General features: G+C 40.6%; 1 protein-coding gene and 1 long non-coding RNA gene across 3 annotated transcripts; one reads left to right on the top strand and one right to left on the bottom strand.

The window, feature by feature from the left end:
• Positions 1-19,857: 19,857 nt before the first annotated feature.
• On the bottom strand, positions 19,858-20,699 carry LOC121891270. Its single transcript, XR_006094074.1, has 2 exons — positions 20,631-20,699; positions 19,858-19,971 (listed from the first exon to the last, which is right to left on the bottom strand). It is a non-coding gene; the product is annotated as an uncharacterized LOC121891270 (long non-coding RNA).
• A 67-nt stretch (positions 20,700-20,766) lies between these two features.
• Positions 20,767-23,399, top strand: rps16 (ribosomal protein S16). 2 transcript variants are annotated; one of them, XM_042404097.1, is made up of 6 exons: positions 20,767-20,850; positions 20,940-20,991; positions 21,498-21,599; positions 22,023-22,119; positions 22,270-22,317; positions 23,213-23,399. In XM_042404097.1, exons 2-6 carry the CDS (start codon positions 20,944-20,946, stop codon positions 23,356-23,358), a joined length of 441 nt encoding a protein of 146 aa, XP_042260031.1. In that variant the 5' UTR covers positions 20,767-20,850; positions 20,940-20,943; the 3' UTR covers positions 23,359-23,399. The 2 variants fall into 2 exon arrangements, with proteins under 2 accessions (XP_042260031.1, XP_042260032.1); XM_042404098.1 differs by having other exon boundaries at positions 20,814-20,850; positions 20,940-20,995.
• The last annotated feature ends 55 nt before the right edge of the window (positions 23,400-23,454 follow it).

The following is a 23,454-nucleotide window of genomic DNA, read 5'->3' as shown; positions in this document are numbered from 1 at the left end:
AAGAAGTACATTACAAAATTGTGCATAATATATATCCCACCAACAAAATTTTCTCAAGATATGTTGATTTCGATAATGAATGTGAATTTATTTTTTTTAAAAAGGAGAAGAAAACATTTACGATGATCTATTTTATGAATGTCAGTATACATCAGGCAAAAATGAGGATTATTTTGACACTCAAACCAATCATTCAGTTAAGCTGGAAGTCGAGGATGTAATACTATACTATGAAAACAAAAAACAGAAGGTTCAACGGACTGTCAATTTATTAATTTTACTGAGAAAATTTCACATCTATAAATCCAAGATCTCGAGGTCTCGCCCATCATTTGAACTTTTCATGACTGAATTTAGAAAGTATTTTGAGTCTATCTAACTTATAAACAATAAGAAATGTGCACATACAGTTAGTATGCTCCAAGAATTTTTAAAAAATAAATCTGATTTTATTGCTGTCCTTTTCTGCAAGTTATTTTTTTTATCTATTTATTCATTAATACTACTTTGAACCTTTGTCCTTTTACCATGTTTATTATATCAACAAACTGAAAGTGAAGTCATGTCCTTGATGTTATCTTTATTTCATTATGATCCCTAATTATTTTATGTTATTGTATTATTCACATGTCACACATGTTGCAAATAACACTTTTGATAGATTAAGTGATGAAATAAAGAGAGTGAGCTGGGTAATCCATCATAGACTGTGTACACCAAAGAAGACAACTTGAAAATATTACATAACATGTAGCTGGCTCACACAAACAGGCATCGTTACAGACATCACGTATTCGCACCATCTCCTCTCTGGGCTTATAATAGTACTTTAAATATTATTTCATATTGTTTACACTATTGTTTATTGTACGAGGCTATTACTGGGTATGTGAAAAAGGGGAAAAGGTCATAGTTCACCATAGTTCAACCGTAGCATTTACCACTACAACGATGAGATAACTAAAGCAAGAGAAAAAAAATCTGTTTCTTTTAGTAATAGTAAAACTTTGAATACTCAGGAGAAACCTGTTGAATGGATAAATACTGGATTTGTTCATTTATTTTACATATTAGCAGTCAAATGGAGTGAGCACTTGGATGGATATTTTTGTTGCTGCTGCTGTTGTTGTTTTATTATCATCATAAAATACCAGTTTAAATTCTTAGTTCTCACACACTTTTACCTCATAATATATGATTCACATTTTCCCCAAAATGTTTTAACTTATCTGCAATGCCATATTATCAGTACAATGTCTTATGAGTTTGTTTGTTGAATAGAAAACTGGATATATTTAGCAAATTGAAGGCATTCTAGGGATTAGTGATGAGCATATACTGTTTTAAAGGATTGAAAAACTATAAAAAACCATACAAAAGAGACAAGAAGGAAGGAATCATATAGATAAAACAATGAATCCTACAAAAGTTTGATCTTGTCCACATCTATATGTTCACTTGCCTCAAAGCCTGCCACTTAATGGGCTATATATAGTTTTCAGATATTATGATCATTACTAGTGCTTAATATGAACTTTTGTCACTCCTGACCACGATGCAACACCTGGTTGTAGTTGCTTGCGTGTTAGTGTTTTTCATACCAAGGTCACTTGTCTTTACTTTTTGTCCTCATTTCAGGAAATGCCATTTAACCATGCTGACTAAACAAACTTTCGCTTTAAAGGTATTCCCCCTTTCTTCCACGCATTGGTGCATCCAATTAAATGGCTATTCGATCTAAGCCACATGTAACATTTTCACTTTCCATCTAATAAAAACACGTAGCTCTCTGAAGGAAAATAAAAGCCGTCTTACCACAAAGTACCTGTAATGATTTGATGGGTAACACTTGAAGCGCTAGGAATGCCTAGTGGACTCAAGCATCGGGGTGGTCCGGCTCAACCTGGAGTAAAAAGCAAGGTGGCCAAGCATGAAGTGTTTTTTATTTTGGCACCACCATGTGTTATTGTTGGCAGACACCCATGTGTACTCAGCAGGGGGTGTAGTATTGCCTCCTCATACGCAAGTTGTGGGTATGAACCATGCAGCCACTTTTTAAACTTTTTTTATCTTGAAGTGTCATTACAGGTGATAGTGATAATGTTTCTGGGTTAAATAAACAGTTAAAATGTCTGAAAATTATGCCGCCTATGCCTGATTAGATACCACCCACCTGCTGAACTTGAAGTTGACATCCTGAATAACAATCTGTTCAGGCTGAATCATGATCCCAAACATTTATACAACTGTGACCATTAGCCATTGTGTAAAGTCCCGCTACCTTAATTTTCTCATTTCAGAACCATTCTTCATGTCACTGACACTGAATGTAGACAGATTTACAATCATTTATTGCCTGCGAACGCAGCAAATGAGAACGGGCTGAGACACAAAAGATTCTGAGCCAGCAACGAGGAGGTCAAGACACACAGAGGGGATGAGCGGCTCAGCTGATGCTGATGCTCACGGTTACAGAAATGTCATGGGAAATTACCGTGGATCTACTGAGTCATACGGGACGGTAGAACACCAACAGCGTCAGTGTCAGGAAGCTGTTGGCCAGAGGCTTCAGTTTGCGAGTAACAGGAGTGTTGCAGGGAAATTGATGTGGAAGCTGCTGTTTGGGGAGGGAGGTGACTGGCGGTACAAGGGGGAGCCAGCTCAGGACTTAGTGAGGGTATACTGTTGTTGTGTATCTGTGTGACGCACACCGGTGTTTTATAGCTGTGGACTGTGTTAATATTTGCCACACAAACAACAAGAAGCTGTGCTTATCTCAAAGTTTTGGTTAAGTGGTTTCAAGAGGTTGTTGAAAATGACGAAATTAAATTTACATAACATTTGAATATCAGAGTGTGAATATGTGATAGCGCTGAAATTTCAATATCCTATCCTTATGTTAAAGGCAACATGCAACTTGCACATATGCCATTAGATTTCAGTGAGGGTTTAGCAATATCTAACAGCTCATTTGGCAGACGTATGCAACTTTAATGTGTCTGCAGAGTCTAATATGGATGCTACAACCATCGGGATCAAACATCCAATCATATGAGTTGGTTTTAAAGGTGAATTCATATGTTGTCACTTCCTCTCGCCTGCACCTCACCAGCACTCACCTTGAAATTTGAAAGTGTTACTGCCTGCACATAGATTGTCAGCAGCCTACATCAAATAACCCCAAAAAAGAAAATGAAAGCTCGGATCAGTCCTATCAAAGATGCTTATCATTTTCAGGTATTGTGTGTAGCTCAGGGTCAAAAAATTCAAACTGAATCAATTGTGAATTCATGCTGTAACAGGAAAAAACATGTGAATGCATCCCATAGGTGCTGCATGTTTTTCACCTTATAGCTCTCCTCTACAGCTACAGCTTATAATATACAATGTCATCTTTATGGTTTTGTAAAAGCAGTCACTTGTTGTACTGAGGACATGGAAACACTTATAGAGTACGTGGATATACACTTTAGTGTATATCCACGTACTCCACTTAACACCATAACAAACAGCTTGAATGTACAGAAACATATCCTGTTTATATATCCTGCTGTTTCCCCCCCAGCAGCTGTATTTACTACAATGATGTCAACATACGGTGAGATTTTTAATGACAGACATTAAATTATAGCTTGTTTGAGTGAAACTGTTGAAAATGTAGTGAAAACAGGGGGATATAGAATAGCGGATTCATCAGGATTTCAATGTTTGTGATAATTTAAGGGGATGTTGGACGATTCAGCGGGAAATATCTTGTGCAACGCCAGATAAAAATAATTTGTCAGCATCACTGCTGACAGCCAATTGTGACTATATAGCAGCCCAGCAGTATACAGCATGTGTCATGAGACTTTTGTCTTTCATTACCCTTGGCTTTGATCTCCGACTGTTTGCTGTTGTTCCTGTTCCTTGAGAGGATAAAAGGAGGATAAGAGTGACTCAAGTGTATCAATACCACAAAATTACACTGGCGCACTCTCACTGTTTGTCTTCAGACGCCAAGACGTGCGTGAGTGAGTTGATTAAAACCTAACGACAGATCTGAAAGTCATGTCATTGTAGGCGTGTTCCCGGCGGCGTGACATCACTGTCACAGCCCTCAGCACCTATGACTGATCCCTAAGAGGAAGCCTGTGTTTACTGCTTTTAATTGAGTGTTTCCGAAGAGACTGTTCTCTGGTGTGGTTTGTGAAACCAGATGAGGTGTGCAAGTCAAGTGTTGTGGAAAGACAGCTGGCAAGAGGGAGGAGGGCTGTTTGGCTGAATGTGTGTTTGTGGGGATAGTAGACTTTTTTGCTTGGTTATCCATGGTGCAACACATAAAGCACATAAAGGTACACTAATATATATGCAACTGCATGCTACTAGGCTAATACTAACTGATACTGGCCTCCTGTCATAACTTTTGATACAGTATTTTGTATCTGTCATACACCAGTAGTGTGTATAGTATAATCAAATGTTGTTTTTCCTAACTGTGCTCACTTTACAGCCATTAGTTTAGGTCCTTTTTTGATTTTGATAGTTTTTTTTGTCAGTTAATATTTGAATTAATTATAGAAATAGTTTGACATTTTGTGACATATGCTAGTTTGTTTTCTTGCTGAGAGTTTGATAAGAAGATTGATAGCACTCTCATATCTGTCTAGTAAATATACGACTAGCTTGTTAGCTTAGCTTAGCTTAAAGGCAGGGAAACAGCTAACACTCTGTATGCTACTTTTTAATTTAAAGGTAGAACAAAATAATCAGTCACCAGCGTTATTCAGTCTAGTCCAGTATTGATATCAGCCTTCAAAAACCCACATCACAGAGATCAGACTGGGAAAATACCCACTGTTTAGTCCACGTACAGCAACTGTACCCAGTCCGGTCTACCAGCATGGCAGTGCAGGTGACCCAGACAAGCAGCACTCACAGATGGGTGACTGCTGAAGTGAGGACAACTCAGCCCCATCTGAGAGAAGCCAGACGCCCAGCTCCCCATGCTCCCATGTCACCCAATGCCTGTTGTTGGCGCCTGTGACACTGACACACTCATCTCCTCCCCCGACTTGTGGGTCCAGACAGCAGCACTATCGCGCAGATAGAAATAGTCACGCTTTGATGTTATCAGAGGACGTCTGAAAAGTGATGTCGAGAAATACCCTGATAGTGCCGGCTCAACCCTTCAGACCCTTTCAATTAGTCACTGGTGGTCTGAAAAGCTTGTCGTGGCCTGTGTAATCAGGTGAGAGTTAGCAAGTGTACAGTCAGTGAGAAGCCTGATTCCTATGAAAAGCAAAAGCGTTCTTCCGAGAAGGGTTCATCCCTGGAACAAAAGCCCCAAGGTGACATCGCCTGCCAGATATAGGTTTAAACCCACACGTCCATTACTGATGAGCGGACCACCATTTCACTGCATGTTAACCGTGTGTAGGACTTCACCTCCCCCGTCCAATGTCACCAGGGGCTTCAACTGTCAAAGTATCAAGGGGCAGAATGAAATGAGAAAGCAGACGTTGTCCGAGGGCCAATCATGTCAGGCAGTGAAGCGGAGGAACAGAAACCAATTGGCAGAGAAACGGGGAGAGAGGAGAGACAGTTGAGAGAATGGCAGGTGGGGCAAAGAAGGGGGAGAGAGAGGGAGGAGGGGTGGGGGGGGGCGGTAGATTGTTTCAGACCATTCTCATCAAGTTGAATAATAATAGCAACCTGATCTCGCCAGTGTTCACACGCTGCGGCCTTCTTCTCAGCTGTGGATGCTGCTTTTACGTGCTTGTGTCTGGGTTCCGCTCAGTGTGTTTACGCAGCGTACGTTCTACTCCGTCCCCTTATCACTTGAAGCGAATAGTTTAATTATTGCTGCAAAACTGAGGGATTAATGCACAGATAGATGCACAAACTGCACATGCACACAACTGGAGCTCTTGCAGGTTCCCCATGGCATCTTAGAGAGTACGTGTCACATTACTCATTTGACAGATGCACCGCTGCAAGCGCATGTGATCGGGAATGTTACGGAAGCCTCTTTTGACATAATAATCTGTGTCACCTGGCAGTCTGAAAGGCCTGTGTTAACATAAGGAGATATCTCAGCAAAGGCACCCTCCATGCACCCAAGTTTAGGGTGCATGGCAGGGAAGATAGCGGAGGGTTGGGGAGTTTTCATGAGGTGATCTACTCCCAGACGACAGCTGAGCCCTAACCCTGGACAGAAATAGGGCAGTCGCTTTCACTTAGCAGGGGCTGTACGGCTGGAGCATCACTTGATTCTGCTCTTTCAATCCCAGGCCATTATGCTGGCATGATAAAAATGGATGTTTGATTGCGCTAACTCAATTCAAATGTATGGTGACGATGTTATGTCAGGTATGTGCAAATGAAGAGTGGATTTAGTGTATGATGCAGACACATTTAATAATGGGATGTGTGTTTCTTTAAGGCCAAATGAATAGTGACAGCCTAATAAGACAAGGCTATTTGAGTGACCTTGTTTCCTAGAGAAAAGAGGCTAATAATAGGCCAAATCTGGAGCTGCGGCGAAGCCTGTAATGGGTTAGTGCTAAAAGCTACGATGAATCATTCCAGCCAAGCAAGCCACGGAAAAAAACATCATCAATTTTTGCTGTCAAATATAAAGATTGTTTTCCAGCCAGATGAAGATGAGCATGTTTTATATCAACATCCAGATGACTGTGGAGGAGCTTGTAAGGAAACAGATCACATGATTACAAATGACCAAACAGGAACTGTATAAAGAATACGTTCAACTTTTTTTCAAGTCTGTATTAAAACAATCCTCACATGCCCCTACACTGTTTGTCCTTTGAGATCATTTTTGGTCAATGCAACTACTGTTTCAGCAAACAGTTGCCTACTTACACATCCAGCAGGTACGGTGCAACATTAGCATTCATTTAAAGTCTGATTGATGTATAATATTCATTCTTTTTTTTAGCTCTGTTTTACTCTTCACTAACTCTTGAGGGAAACTCTTTAGAAGCTAAATAAGGGTCGACTGGCTTGTCACTGACTTTGTCCGTCCGCTGTTTGGTGCTGGGCACATAGCCTTCAGTGCATTTATGAGGGCTTTTTGCTGAAGAGTTGCCTGCTGCAGCTGCTGCAAGTGAAGTTGATGAGAGACTGAACCAAAAACAGCAAAGTTTTGTGCCAGGAAACCAAAATATCACTTAAAAGATGCTAAAATGCTCAGTAAAGCTGAGGGAAACTGCACAGTTGCATGCTAATTCATCACTATTAGCAACCCTTTCACACACACATGATCCATTGATAATATAAAATATTGTTTTTACAATAAATAGATCAAAAAACTACACCAGACTTACTTTGAGACATGCAAATGTGAAAAGCACAATGCGACACAAGCAGCACCTCTCCCAACAGGTTAATGTTATTGTACAAGATTGCAATAATCAACATTTTACCTCAAAGTATTTTTGTGAAAATTACTTTTCATTAAATTTATGAACTCAACAGCAGCCAAATAATTATGGCAATGGTTGAGAACTAAGAGACCAATTTAATTAAATGACTACAGCGCAGCATCAGAGGTTCCTTGAAATTACATGAATGCTGAAAAAGATTCTCTTTCACTGACACCATGTATCTCTTGGATAATTTTGAGGCTTTGGTTTTCCCGTTTTAGAGTTCTTGATTTAGCTATTGAAACCCTCTGCCCTCATTATTTCCATTCACCTTGATGAAAAGAAGCATGAGCGGAAAAACAGAGCCGCGTTCAGTCTTTAAAGCCTCTGGCCTATCAGGTTTAAATACCACTTACACATTGTGAACTGAACTCAACCCCGCCGATGATCACGGGGTGCAAGCCCAGTGGGCGCATTCTCTGAGGTCAAAGGTCACAGACCATCTCATTTGTCATGGGCAGTACTTCAAGGTAATTCACTTCACATGTGGACAGGTTCATGTTTCAATTAACAGGTGTCATATATCTTGTTTCCTAACGGTGCTCATCTCCCACGACCTTGGTAATCCTAAAATCTACTACAAGTTACAATGCATATCTGCTGGCTGCAACGTTTCCCATCACTGGCATCAATCATATTCAGTTTGTTTCAGTCAAAGGTTAAAGCCCTGATCCAGGGATGTCTTTGAGTCCATGAAATACATGAAAAACTCATAAATGACCATCTTTGAATAAAAAAAGTCCATCTCAGGCCTTAATTACTTAAACATGAACTGTACCCATCCCTAAATACCAACTTTAAACTCTCCCCTATACAAGACTTATATTCAGATAAGCTCCATCCACACACTTCACAAAGGAAGCCCTCAAGCAGCAGCTTAAAAATAGATAAGTATTACTTGTGCTAGTCAGCTCTCCCTCTTGCACCGAAGCCACCCACATATGATTATTAGCCTTTATGCAGCCATCTGACAGTATTATCAGCGCTAACTTCTGCAGCAAGAATAAAGCTCGCAGGCAGAAAGATATCAAGAGTTTATGGCTTCACCTCACACACTGCGAATTGGTTCATTTTTTTGCTTGGAAATGGAAAAACATCAGTTAATGCAGGTTTAGAGCAGCGCTGTTTGTTTAACTGAATTTCGACAGGATGTTATATGATGACCAGTAATGCAACATCAAAGCACTGTGTATTTTTGCAAGCTGACAACTCAACCACAATTTCTTGATGGGTGTAAAATAGTAGGAAACAGAGAAAAGAGAAAAAAGAGTACACTAAGTACACTATAAATTCTAATTTACTTCCACTGATCTCTTATAATCTTGGCACTATTTGCTGCAAATGCAAATAAATAGACCTTAGTTACTGAGATGGGAGGCTGGTTTGTGAACTGCTCTCCGTGATGTAGTTTAAATTTAGAGAGCACAAAAAATTGGGTCAATGCAGTTTTAGTGCCAATATTCACAGTCTTCATCTCCCATATCCCAAGTGTAGCCAGAGGAATGTAAATGAAGTGCATTTTGAACACTGTACACGAGGTCGGCTGCTTGCCCTGGACATCATGACACACCGGCACTGACCTACTGTAGTGTTTTATTCAGCTGTGTTATCTGCTAGGCATGGGCCACACTGAAAGGTGTGGCTGTGTCGCAGCTGACAAGCTGACAACTGATGCCGTTCATCACTTGCGGTACTTGTCATCAGCTCTAGTCTGCTCTTACCTGCACAGGACAGGAGGACGATAGAGGGAATAGGAGTGATGGGACGGCAGAGGAGGATGGGAGGTGGTGTTTGAAGAGTCTCTTTTCCCCACCTCAAAACACCTTGAGGGTGACTACCTGTTTCCCATGTCAGAGCTTTCAAATGCAGACAGAACAGAACACAATTCATCTGTCACATGGGATCAGCATACTCCTCCGGTTTTGACTCCAGTGTACTGGAAACATACCAAAATATTTAGAGTTCAAGGCTTTTTATGCCCCAAAGGTGGACTGATTTTTCAGCCTCCTGAAGTAACCTTTCCCCCAACATTAAGGATAGCTTAAACTGAACCTTAAAGGAGTAGTTGGACATTTTGGAAAATATGCTTATTTGCTCTCTTGTCAAGAGTTAGATAGTCTTCACCAATCTCTCTGTTTCACAGCTAACCCCAGCAGGTGGTTAGCTTAATGTAGCATAAAAACTGGAAAAGGGGGGAAACAGTTAGTCTGGCTCCGTCCAAAACTAACAAAATCTGCCATTAATCTCTGATTATTTTCATTATCGATAATTATCTTGACTAATTGATTAGTTGTTGGTCTGTAAAATGCCAGAAAATTGTCCTCAAATGTTTTCTATTTGTCCCGACCGTAATCGACCAATCCATCACCCAAAAATATTTAGTTTAATCATAGAAGTTTAAATAAACAAGAAAATATTCACATTTGAGAAGCTGGAATCAGAGAATTTTTCTTTAAAACAAAAAAAAGACTCAAAATGATTAATGAATTACCAAAATAGTTGGCAATTAATTTTCTGTCGATTGACTAATTAATTTAATTTAATTTGATTTATTCATCGACTAATTTTTACAGCTCTACTTTGAAGCTATTAACATGTTATAGTTTGTTTGTTTAATCCGTACAAAAATTAAAGTGTTCTTGCTTGTGGCTGCCAAAAAGTGGTATCTAAATGTCTCTAATTATCCCTTTAAATATCATCACTTTGAAGGTCTAGACAGTTTTCTTTATTTACAACGAAGCACCATAATTAACATTAACAACTAGGTGAAGCTCTGATCTGAAAGAGCGCCATGCTTTGTGAACGCTACACAATAGAGCTGACGATGTACATGTAAGTCAGGCAAAACAAGTCCTTACACTGAAGCAACCCCCCCCCCCCCCCCCCCCCCCCCCAAAAAAAAAATCCAGTTTGACAGATGGGTAAACAAAAACAAACATGACATGAAAAGCGGGCAGGAAGTGCAACCCAAGACAAACAATCACATTTATTTTGATAGGCTTATGTGACATCATCATAACAGCCTCCAGCCGCGAGCCGGCACTAAAAATAGGAAAGACGTCAAAGCGCTGGTACATATATGTCCATGAAGTGTGTGGAGAACATTCCCCAGATAACAGCAGATGGCTCGGAGATTGGAGCCTCGCGATGAAAAAGGGTGAAGAGCTGGCCCACACACGCCTGGTGCAACTCACTCGGGGCGCCGGAGTTCACCTGTGAAATGAACCCAAAATGATTGTTTGTGGGGTTAAAGGGGGCATAGGCATCTGTTCTGGCCTTGCACGCATTGTGTACATGAAGTGGTTCTTGACCCCTATCGCTCAGGCTGTCATGGAAAAAATTAGTAGTGCTGGCTGAAACAGAAAGGCCAGCAGCTGCGTGTGAAGACATCCGCTATTTAATGTGTTTGGTGCATTCTGATTGGTCAAAGCTATCTAAGATGTAGCGGGTCAAAATAAAAAGGTTTCACTATTAGCCAAGCGCAACTTACAAAAGGCAACTTCTGCATCTCCCGTTGGTGTCGTGATATTGCATTTTCCGCTCGTTTCTGCTTTCGCTTTGCGTATAGGGAAGTGCGCTGCAGTTCCCCTATTACTTCTGGTGCACGAGTTTAGAAACACTTTAAAATTCAAAAAGTACCCACGTTATGTGGCAGTGAGTACGGCGAGGCAAAATAAGTTCCAATCCGGGAAATCCTATCTTTCATAACAAGCCTTTCCAGCTTCTGATGGATGGAGGCCCTATTTCAGCTCAATGAAGTCATCAGTGTCGTGTGTTTCTCTCTGATGTGCTGATGGCCAAATCCTGGCTCTGCTCCTGCAGCCGGGCTTCTCCACTGCTGTAGGAGGGGGGGTGGGGGGGGGGAGAAAAAAAACATAAAGTGGGGGGGTGGGGAGAGTGGGGAAGAGTCCACGACATCATCTCTCCAGGCCTTTTAAGGAGCTCTCCAGCGAAGGGCTGAGAGCGCTGGCCCACTTTCCCATCAGAGCTTCCCAGCCCCGTCTCCTCTCCCCCTGGGAGCCTGGAACACACAGTGACTGAGCACAGAATTACACCCACAGCATAGACACCATGAAACATAATATGGATATAATATACTCTAATAACACACTGAAAGTACTCTAACAAAATGAATGAATATACTCTGAGACAGCGAAGAAAAACTACACGAAAACACAAGACAGCAGCATGACACGACGCTCGTTTGTTACGTACACTTATGAGGGGAATGGACCACAAGTTGTAACATGTACTTATCATGTTGTCAAGGTCACACTTCATCATCTGTTGGACATTTTAATATGTGTGCAGGCACAACCAGAGAGAGAGAGAGAGAGGGAGAGGGAGAGAGAGGGAGAGAAATGAGGGGATGCTAGTTGCTGGCAGCAATCATATTCATCATTGGATTCCCAGATGTTGTCGAGGGCCAAAGCAGGCTGGAGCTCAGTGTTCCACAGCCCATCAGATAGAAACACTGGAGATAGGAGGGAAAAGGGGGGGTGGGGGGGGGGAGAAATGAAAGTGCGGAATAAAGAAGGCTTTGGTGTAGTGGTGACACTCTCTGGCTTTATCGCAGCTGGTGTCAGCCAGACCCCACATGGCCTCATCCTCACCCCGCTTCCACTGCCTCATACATGAACCCTGACCAGAGTCGACCCACACACACACATAGACACAGACTCACAGAAAGGTTGAGATGGGGAAACATAAGTAGGGGGAGATGGAACAAGAAGAGAAAGAGGGTGATGTAGCAGATTGTGTGGGCGAGCTGAGTGAGTGTGTGTGTGTCAGTGAGTGTGATTGATCGAGGGGAAGTACCGGTGCGTGTGTGACAGCGCAGACAAATGGCGAGTGAAAGGCTGTTATGTTGGCAAGTTTGGCCCTGCCCTCCTGCCAGATCAGCTCCATGAATTCAATGTGTCAAGTGCAGCTTTGAGCTCCTCAACCTGCTCTATAAACAATAAGCTGTGCTGAAATACATAATGAGGCTTTCTGAGTGAGCGGGATGGAATAATTTTGTTTTCCTGAACCAAATATGCTGGGATCTCACATCCAAACAAAGCCATCGCAAGTTGAAGAACTGCCTTTTTTTTTTTTTTTCATTTTTCACATGAATTCAAACATAAAAATTTCCTGAATGCTGGTCAAGTTTTATATGAAGCTCACACACACACACAAAACAGCAAATCATTTAGTCTTTTACTGAGTATCAAATTCATATTTTCCTCCTTTCAAAAAAAAAATCTCTCAGTGAAGTGATATCTTGACAATAGAAGTGAAAGGATTAACCATAAAAAAAATCACCTGTTTCAAGGCACACGTCTCCAATTATTCCCAACAATGTTTTTTACATTTACACTATAAACGTACATGGTGTGAATGTACTGACATTATATCAGTTTCCATTTTTACGCAGACGATACTCAGCTCTATCTGAACTGTGACCCTGAAGCAACCATGAGAACAACCTGCTGAATTGTCTGAATGACATCCACACATGGATGTCACAAAAATTTCCTGTAGCTAAATGCTGATAATACAGAGATATTAATCATAGGTCAAGGAAGTGCAGACAACCAAATTTTGACAAACAATCTTGATTCATTATCTCATTTAATAACGCAGCACTGGAGAAACCTCGGTATCATCTTTGATCAAAACCTCACCCTAGAAAAACATGTAACTTCAATGGTTCAACCCTGTTTTTATCATCTCAGAAACATTTCAAGGATTAGACGTTTTCTTTCTGCCAAAAATCTGGAAACTGTCATTCACGCTTTCATAACCGGTCGACTGGACTACTGTAATTCCCTGCTCTCTGGCCTCTCCTGCCTCCCGCTCATCCAGAACTCTGCTGCCAGGATTTTAACTCAGTCTAGGAAACATGATCACCAATCTTGGCGTCCCTTCGCTGGCTACTTGTTGCTTTTAGAATAGATTTGAAGATTTTATTGATTACTTACAAAGCCCTGAGAAGCCTTGCCACAAGCTATCTATCAGATCTCTTATTGCCCTGTGTCCCTTCCCGCTCCCTGAGATCATCGGGGACGTTGCTTCTTGTTGTTCCAAAGTCCAGACTGATACATAAAGGGGACAGAGCCTTTGCAGTCAGGGCTCCTAGACTTTGTAATGACCTGCCTGAGGAGATCAGGGCTGCTATCTCTGTCTTGTCTTTTAAATCACAGTTAAATCTTACTTGTTTAAAATTGCTTTTCGATGATATCATTATATTTTATGGCATTTTAGTTCATTTTATTTACTTGTGCTTTTATAATGTGCTTAGTTTTTATGGCTTTCAGCTTGTTTGAGCATTTCAAATGTGCTCTGTTTTTAATTGTAAAGCACTTTGTAACTATGTTTTGAAAAGTGCTGTATAAATAAAGCTATTATAAATTATGTTGTATAGCAATTTTAAATTACAATTACTCTAATCAAACATATGCATTGATGGTGCATCCACGGAGCGTGTAACGCAGTCTCTGAAAAGTTTAAACCTGTTGAACTTTCGTCTGGCACAGTTCATCGACTGAGACACTTCATCAGCCAATGAACTTGTTATGGCTGCGTCCCCATGACAACACAACCCATGGCTTCAACACATATTCCTCTCTGAATCTGGCAGATGCTCAAAGTGAATTGTGCTCCATAGATCATACTAGACTAAATAAATAGATTTTACTCATATTTTGCTTACTTTCTTCCCCATATGCTTAATGCATTAAGTATAATAAAAACAGTCTTATGTCAAGTCACGTCAAGCTGATATTATTTATATAGCCCCAAATCACAAATTTGCCTTAAAGGACTTGCACAGCATACAACACCTTCTATCCTTAGATCGTTAATTCATAAGGTTAGCTCCCAAAATAAACCTTTAATGAGACAAAAAGGAAGAGGTCTCAGAAAGATCATTAGAGGGATACCAACTCCAGGACAGATGCAATAAATATACCCCTGTAATAAAGTGTTGTCAGATATGGAAGATCCATAACTGTGTATAAAAGGCATGTCAAATTGTCTGAAATGACTGCAAACCTTCATATTCCTCTCCACTCTACCGCAGATAGACTCATCTTTTACAAAACAAAGAACGAAGGTCCATAAATTCCCCAAATTAATAAAACAAAAAAGTAAAGTAAATCAGTCAAAGTCTTGCAGCAAAGAAAAGAACATCAAATTTGGCTATACGGATCCATCACTGTTATCTGCAGAGCATTGCATTCTGGGAGGAGACACAATATGTCCACTGCACGACCGAGCCTGCTTCACTTCAGCATTATCCTGTGGCCCCAACTCCGAGGCCAGATGGAAGTTGACAGAGCACGGGACAGCTGCAAGGCCCATCGCTATGTGGTAAATGTGTGCTGAAATAGCCAAATTAATGGAAGGGGCTCAAGTCCAAACCAGGGTTCAATACCGGGCTACATTTTAGTGCTATGAGCTGTCATCCAGTCAGGCAGACAGACATCAATATTTACTGCTGCCATGGCACAGCGACAGGCAAAAAAAAGGAGCGGTGGCAGTCATTTTTGTACCTCTCATTTTCAAGGGTTACTTTTATGGCAGTTTTGGGAAATCCCCCCTTTTTTGTGGCACTTTGGTGCACCACCTTGGGATTTTTGTTTCTGAGAAAGAGACCTGAATCTGACAAAGTCTTGCAGATGTACAACTGATGTGACTTTAGAAAGTAGGCATATTCTGTCTGATTTTATCATCTACAGCAGCAAACATTCACTTTAAAAATGAAAAAAACTACAGATATATAGTGTACAGATATATGTAAGTGAATACATTATTTCCTAGTTTCATTTGATTATTTAAGGCATGAGTATGAATAGCTTGAGTTGTGCATGTGTCATAAAATTGAGGATGTTGTTACATTTAAATGTTTCACAGATAAATGATAAGATATATATATATGAGAGAGAGCTATTTATGGATCCTCGCACAAGGATATAAAAGGTAAGACCTGTTGCCTTGAATCATATTTGCAGATTCATGGGCCTCACAGCTGCTTCTCAGGGAAGACACTTTTCTGCCTCATGAGCCCAAAAGAGTTTTCCCCGGTTTCCATGGTAACTGCACTTCTGTATACCTCACAAAACCTTTTGCGCCCCTCTCGGCCTCTCCGCCTACCGGGCTTAGCAGATCTTCTCCTTCTGCTCAGGGAAACTTCAATTACCGGCAACACTTTTTCTACCACCGCAAGGCCTATTATGGTCAAATGAGACGCTATAGCGGGCCAGGAACAGCATCTCCTCCCCTGTAAATCTGAGAACGTTGTCTCATGCTCGGGCTGCTGTGACAAGACAAGGTCGAGGGGTCGCACCTCCAGGTGATGTGTTTCCATAAGGCCATGCAGAGGAAATGCACATATATGGTGTGGTCTTTATTTATTGCCAGCTATTTTACTGGATGACTGCAGACTCTCCTCCTTCTGCAAGCTCTGCACCTCTTCTAAAGCAGTGTGTGTCTCTTTAAAAAAAAAGTGGGATTTAGAAGTCCTGGATCTTTTAAGAACGTTATGATTTTATCTACCATACGTAAACAGAAAAAGTCCTAATGTGATTGTGCAGGGTTTTCAGTAGACTCAGCGACAGTTGTGCTGAAAATACCGCTGCCACGTAATCTGAGAGCGTTTAACTTCAAATGGTTGAGAGGTCTGGATTTTGTAAGATGAGCTTGACAGTTAGTAACACAAAAGGATTGTATGCTTTAGGGGGCTGCTGAACAGAGCAGGAAATCAGGGATGATTCTGCAGCCTTAAACATGTTTCCTATGCAGACGGTGACGGGGGTGGGGGGGGAGTGGGGGGGAGGCTGGGGCATAACACCAACACAAACACAGGTTTATCTGAAAGCTTGACATCCAGCCTGGGGTCCCCTCACAGAGCCTCTTCAGCTACATCCTTTGCATTTAACTGTTGACTAATAAACTCAGATGCACACACCGAAAGGGAAAAAGAAAGGGAAAGAGAGAGTGTTTACAAGAATAGACCAGTGTTTAAAGGAAAAGACTAGAGTAGGCTATATACTACGTCTTTCATATAGCCTAACATGACTCTTAAATGAAGCAATTTGTCACCACAGGAGCATTAGGGAAATGGTCCGCACACCTACTGCATGTCTTCATTTATTTCAACACAGACCTCTGAAGCAAAACTGTGAATTTAGAGACTACTTTAAAGGTGCACTATGCTGGATTTGTCAGCTGGTGTTTGTAAACATTTGTAACAGCATTCAAAATTCTTCCGAGAGAGAGAGAGAGAGAGAGAGAGAGTGCAGCGGTGGTCGAGTGAGCTTGAGAGTGAACAAAGAGAGTGAGCGGCGCTGGTGAGAACAAAGCCGTGAATCAGATAAATAAAACATTATTTTCTGATTGTTTCATGTTCTAAAGTACAAATAAACACGCCCACGCCTCCGCACAACCCTGCACGAGGTGCCGCATTGCTGGATTTTGTGTGAATGCAGAGCTTCATCCTGTCCGCTGTGGCCTCTCTGCCCAAAGGCTGACACCCAAAAGTGTCCTGAACACAGCTAAATAATAAGAGAATAAGAAAATACAAGCAGAGAGCAGAGTCTCCACAGACAAAAACACTGCCACACACTTCTAGTGGGTCACAAGTGACGATTAAGAGGGATTACTTACTGTTTTCTTAAGAAAATCCTGAATAGTATACCTTTAAAGCTGCAATAATCAATATTTGTATATTAGCAATGGATCAAATGACAAAATATAATGTGAAAGGGTTTACTCATAGTGATGAACCAAGAGAGAATTATCACTAAATTCTGCAGTGAATGTCAGCCCTTTGGAGCTATCAGTTATTTCCCTCCAGTCTGTCTTTTTTCCTCTTGTCTCCAGGAAAAGCGCCAGGATACATGCAAATATTTGAAACATTAAAACGTTTAAAACATTTGAACTTGTCAATCCACGCTGCCCCGGGCGAACGTGTGTCTACTTGTGTCTTTGCATTGACTTTTTTTTTAATGTAATCTCAATGCGTATAACATTCCCTTTGCATTCTGTCTGGTAGTTTGTGTCCACCAGGTGATCAGAAACATAACTCCAAATGAGTGCAAATGTTCCTCCCTGTCTGCTTCATGTAGGCTATAATTAGGCGATTGTTCACGTTCACCATAACAACTTTATGAATGTGTTTACAGCTTGTTCTGCTACCCTCAAGTGGCCAAAAACAGAATTAATACTACTTTAAAAAAAGACAGGAAAGCATGGATGAATGCCACGGGGATCTAACATGAACCTGCAATCTACATTCTGAAACATATGTGCACCATCCTGCCTTGAATTTGGGAGTCTGAGCAGTACAGAAATAGAGACTGGAAGAAGCAGTATCCATCTAGAACGGCTCATCAGCAGGCAGCCCCGAGGGGAGTATGCATTCCCTCTGACAATAAAAGAAGCCAGGTGCCTGTTCGCTTGTAGCCGACACTATAAACACCACTCTCGCTGCAGTAAATGTCAGCCATAGGTAGGCACTGCACACCGTGCACATGATTCAAACTACTGTATACAGATTCCCAAGATGCTATCTATCTTTTTCAGACCTTCTCTGACCCAGGAATGGCCCTACCGCTTCCCTCCTTTAAGGGTAAGACTGCGCCTTGATGCTGACACTTTCCCCTCGTCTCTGGTGTCAGACTGCAGGATGTTTGTGCTCGAGATTTTCGACAAGTGTCCTTCTCAAAGGCTCTATCCTGGGACAGTTTTTCACATTGAATCAATTACCACAAAGTCCATTTGTTTTTGTCAACTGCACTTCCATGATGAATCATGAGAAAGCAGAGTGAGGAGCATTTGACGCCAGTTTCCTCCCACAAACTGCAGGGTCTAGTTTGGTCAGATGAAGGTTGTCCAAATTGTGGTGAGATCAAACGTTGTCTCTTGTGTAGGACTAAAGTTTGATATTTAGTGGAAAAAAAAAGAAAAGATCCACACTTCCTTTTTTCCCATGTCATGTCCCATTCCCATACCCTGACCCTCAGCTCCTCAGCCCCGAGAAGCGCTGTGAACCACATGATCTCTGTGGTTAGATTCACCACAAGCTTAAAAATGAGATTTGATTGAATCAAGCTGCAGCGTGTTTGTACAGTTTGATGTAAAGGGGTCGAGCTTTAACGCAGAGCAAATTAGTGTTCTGCAGTGATCTCTGCCAGACAGCCTCTGGTTGATGATACGACCTTGCCCATATGAGATGACACTGATGTCACACCTGAAATTGTGTTATTAATTTCACTAACACCAGAGGGCGATGTTGCTTAGGAATTTAGAAAAATGGATGAGGAAGATAAGCATAGTCTTACATTATCCAGGTGACTTCCATCGACACATAGCTGTCTATGGTGATTTAATGTGAATGGTTACTGGATTACATAATTCAGAAACAAAAAGCAAGATTTAAACTCTATATCTAATATATAGGCTAAGTATGAATATTGTGACTTGGTTCCACCAGATTCCTCTGAATGGAAAAATAATTATAAGATTATCACTATCAACATGGTTTATAAGCTGGGCTCAATTTATCACAACTTCTTGGACGCCATGTAAAGAAACTAAATCCAATTTTTTTTTTTTTTTTTTTTTTGCTGCTGTATCCTGACCCGTCCCCTTCAGTTGGCAGCAGAACAGAGCTGCTGCTTCTTCTGTATTTTGTTGTTTAGACAGATACTAAAATACAATCTATTATTCCAGGGTAGTGGAGAAAACCCATTCACTACTGTATATCCAAAGAAATTCCCCTTTCGTTTCTCATACACAGTTCGAATGTTAGAGGGCAAAGTAATGACTTTTAAATGCTGTCTTTCTGAAACACTCTTGAAACAACTATGATGTGCAAAAATAATGATTTATTATGTAGTAAGATTTAATTAAAACATTTTAGCAGGAGCTGATGTGAGATAAAAGAGCTTTTTACAGCAGATGTTTTCACTAGTCTTAGCAGTAAAAACACAAGTGGATTAATAACATTATCAGCTGCTTAGTTCCATCTGAAGCCATGGCAGTGAGCCATCATGCACAATATCAAATGGTACTAAATGGGATACAGTCCATATTTAATTTATTACACCAGTGTTTTTCCAGTTGTTTCGTCCTCACACCAAACTGCAATCCACAATGCAATTTTGTTTAAAGGACATGATGGCATCTATCATGTTTATTGATTTTTCTAGCCTGGCAGGTTAGCAGGTTTAGCCGGTTAGCAGGTCAGTAGCTGTTTGGAATAAGAGACACCTTTTTTCACAGCAGAAATTTTGACTTTTCACTGTAGGCACAGCACAGGTTTCATTAATAACATTAATAATGGCTCCATTATATTCAAATGTCCCTGTAGGCTCTGACAGTGCTATAGTGATCCACCATGCACAGTACCAGACCCTGATATTAAAGCAAATGAATGGAGACTGACTTCATATTTGAGTTTATTTATTTGCACAGGTTAAAATTAAACAAATACATACAAACAACAGGGGGAAAAAATCAATGTGCAGGGAGATGATTATTCATTTCCTCTGCTTAAAACCTACATAAACAACAAGAAAAACAAAATCAGACCATTAAGAAAAACAACACACACACACAAACACACAAATAGGATTATAAAACCAAAATTAAAGCCTTTAAAAGCACTTTAAGGACGAAGAAATTTTAACCCACTGAGAAAAGTAGTCCCATAAATTTATACCCCTGAATCTGGTTGAAAATTGATTGTCAGATGTCTGGGAAGATGAGGACTAGATGATTGTCTGGTTGATTAAGACTGAATCTGAGAGTTAATTTCAAAATATGACCTGAAATGATCTGGAATATTTCCCCCCTTGAATTTTATTTTATGTATATGAAAGTAGCCTACATATTTTGGAAATGTTAATAAAGAGAAGTTGAGTTATTGCAATTGCCAACTTATTTAATAATTGAAAATGCAAATTATTTTGCAGTTTAAGTATTCAGTTTTGCTCTATCAAAAGTTTGCTCTCTTAAAATGCCAAATGTAGTATGTGGCATTACAGCACGGCTCTGATCTTTACAGTAAGTAAACTGTTCACAAAAGTCCGTACAAATAAAGTGTGACCTCACTATTTCTTTGGAAAATATGCCCTTTACCGCCTGTTAAATAATTTTCAGGACTTAACGATGCACCCAAAAAAGCTGCCTGCAAATTGTCACCATTTTGTCAATTACCGTGGTCATTTTTAGCCATTTAATTCACAACTCTTCCCGACACACGACTATTTCTTCCACCAGTTTCACCGTTCACTAAGACAAATATAAAATGGAGGTAGAGCAAGAGCGGCTGTCGCAAATCCTACCACAAAGCAGCTTGACGTGTCGTGCAGCAGCCCCTGATCTTCGGCTTGTGAAACCCCGTCGGTCTCTCCGTACGGCACCCTAGCTGAAGACGGTATGTTCTTCAGCCCGATCCGTTAAAATGACAAAAATTACACGTATTAATTGATTTTTAATGTAACTGTTGTGCCCTGTGTGTTTCAGAAACATGCCAGCTAAAGGTCCCCTGCAATCTGTCCAGGTTTTTGGACGTAAAGTAAGTAAAATTGTAGAATTTATTCCACATGTGTTGTGGCCACCCTGTGTAGCAAGCGCACGTTAGCTTAGCTAGCTAACATGAAGCGGCGGTGTGTCGTGGTTTACACTGATATACATCGGTAATTAAACTCTTATGTCGGCAGATATAGCTCCAAGACATTCTGTAACTTTGCTGGAAGATCTGTTTTTGGTACATAAGACTGTACAGCATCTGTAAGACGCTGTGTATTGGATCTACGTGATGCTAATGTAGCTAATTAGCCCGGTTGATAGTCTACAGAGGATGACATACTCACATGTTGCCCTGATACAGATTACTTCCATAAATTTTAAGGACAGCGATCTTAACATAGTCTAATAAATGAGTTAGCATCAACCAGACGTGTGTTGTAAAGTCAGGATGCGAGCTGTAGTCATTGACGTAATGTGTGTTTAACTTAACACGTTTAAATCTATATTTCAGCTAACTTACACTTGTTTCTATTGATATTGTTCTGTTTGTAGAAAACCGCCACAGCAGTTGCCCACTGCAAGAGGGGGAATGGCCTGATCAAGGTGAACGGCAGACCCCTGGAGATGGTGGAGCCTGCCACTCTTCAGTACAAGGTGAGTCCCCATGAGAAAGGATGTTAACATCAGGGGTGCACATGTTTGATTGAGGGCAGCACCTGTAACATTTATTATTCAATGGGTCAGCTAGAATAAGGATGAGCATCGCGGCATGATGTGGGTGTCAGTTGTAACCTTGTCCTTTTCAATGTTATACATTTCAAGATAATGAAAAGTGGAGACCTACTGTCTTTCCCGGCCTAGCAGCTGACAATATTATACCAAGTAGATTATTCAAAGGGAATATTTACAGTGGATGATAGCATATGTCAGACACACATCAGTCTACCTGAAGCTAGTAGGGATTCAGTACTTTGCTGCAGTGTACAGCAGTATTCTTGAAACAGCCAGTCCTGTCAGCTTTCTTCTAGTGGTCTTTTTAAGATATATGTTTGATGTCATTATGTGCTCTCCTTTCAGCTTCTGGAGCCAGTGCTGCTGCTCGGCAAGGAGCGTTTTGCTGGAGTTGACATCAGAGTCAGAGTGAAGGGTGGTGGACATGTTGCACAGATCTATGGTAAGCAGAAGGGTTGTTTTTTTTCACTTGGCAGTCATGAATTTGTTGCTTCATGTTTACCTATCAGCAATTAGTTTGTGTCAATGTTTTTTTTCCATCTCACATTTATTTAACTTTGTTTAATTGTTATATTTTCTCCCCCCCTTCCAGCTATCCGTCAGGCCATCTCCAAAGCCCTTGTCGCATACTACCAGAAGTGTAAGTATTACAATTGGGCTTCTTGTGTTTTGGAAAATGCTTGCTGTAAATGTTTCAACTTAATGAAAATGTGAGCCGGGGTTTTGTATTTCAGGGCAATAGATGTACATATTTTTGTGGAAGATACAACTGGAATGTTTTCTTGGTGTAATGCTGAACTTTCTTGCAGAAAGTAGTATAGATGAATGACTAACTTACTGATAATAACATTGAGCATCGCAAATGAACTACAACTATAAATCCTGACTCAAATTGCTTGCAACTTATCAAATCAGAAATGGCAGTGTCACCTGTATGTACTGTATTAATGATTTAAGCTTTATGCTCATTTTAACTGTTGAATTCTCTGTATTATGAATGGTGATATCGAATCAGTTCAAACTAAATTTTGGTACAGTGATCAAACTGGACAAAATGTCTAGTACACAGATAAATATGAAGAACATGACATAAGCTCAAAAGCTACATACTATTAATACACTGGAATGTGGTCATGTGTAAATTTTAGTCGTGTGACTTAAAGTGCTTTATTGTCCCCAAAGAATCTCCCTGCTTGGGACAATTTCTAAACAATGCAACTTATCACAATTTGGGGAAAAGTAGGCCACTTTTTTTGGATTTGTACCTGGTGTACAATATAATTATTATAATAATTAATTATAATTTCATAACGTGGTTTTATTAGAGCTAAATGAAAAAGGAACCATGTTCTTGTAGTGGTACAAAAGGTCACTTCAGCTTGGATATGAACATCTGATGATACATGGTATTCAATGCATGCTGCACTGGACACTTAAGTGTTCTGTAGGGACACAAGCACGCAGGATGTAGTAACACTTTGGACAGAACGATGGGCTTTGCAGAATAACCTTGAGTGTTTTTTTGTTCCTTGTAGATGTGGATGAGGCCTCCAAGAAGGAGATCAAGGACATCCTGATCCAGTACGACAGGACCCTGCTGGTTGCCGACCCTCGTCGCTGCGAGTCCAAGAAGTTCGGTGGACCTGGAGCCCGTGCCCGCTACCAGAAGTCCTACCGTTAATTGCCCTGTACATTTTCATAATAAATTGGAGGAACAAAGAATTTCACTTTGTCAAGTTTTTATTCATAAAATGCAAACATGGTTAGTAATTTTAGC

The sequence above is a fragment of the Thunnus maccoyii genome, chromosome 23, assembly GCF_910596095.1.
Source record: "Thunnus maccoyii chromosome 23, fThuMac1.1, whole genome shotgun sequence".
NCBI classification, from domain to species: Eukaryota; Metazoa; Chordata; class Actinopteri; order Scombriformes; family Scombridae; genus Thunnus; species Thunnus maccoyii.
Note: the sequence above shows the minus strand (reverse complement) of the source record. Positions and strands in the feature narration are given on the sequence as shown.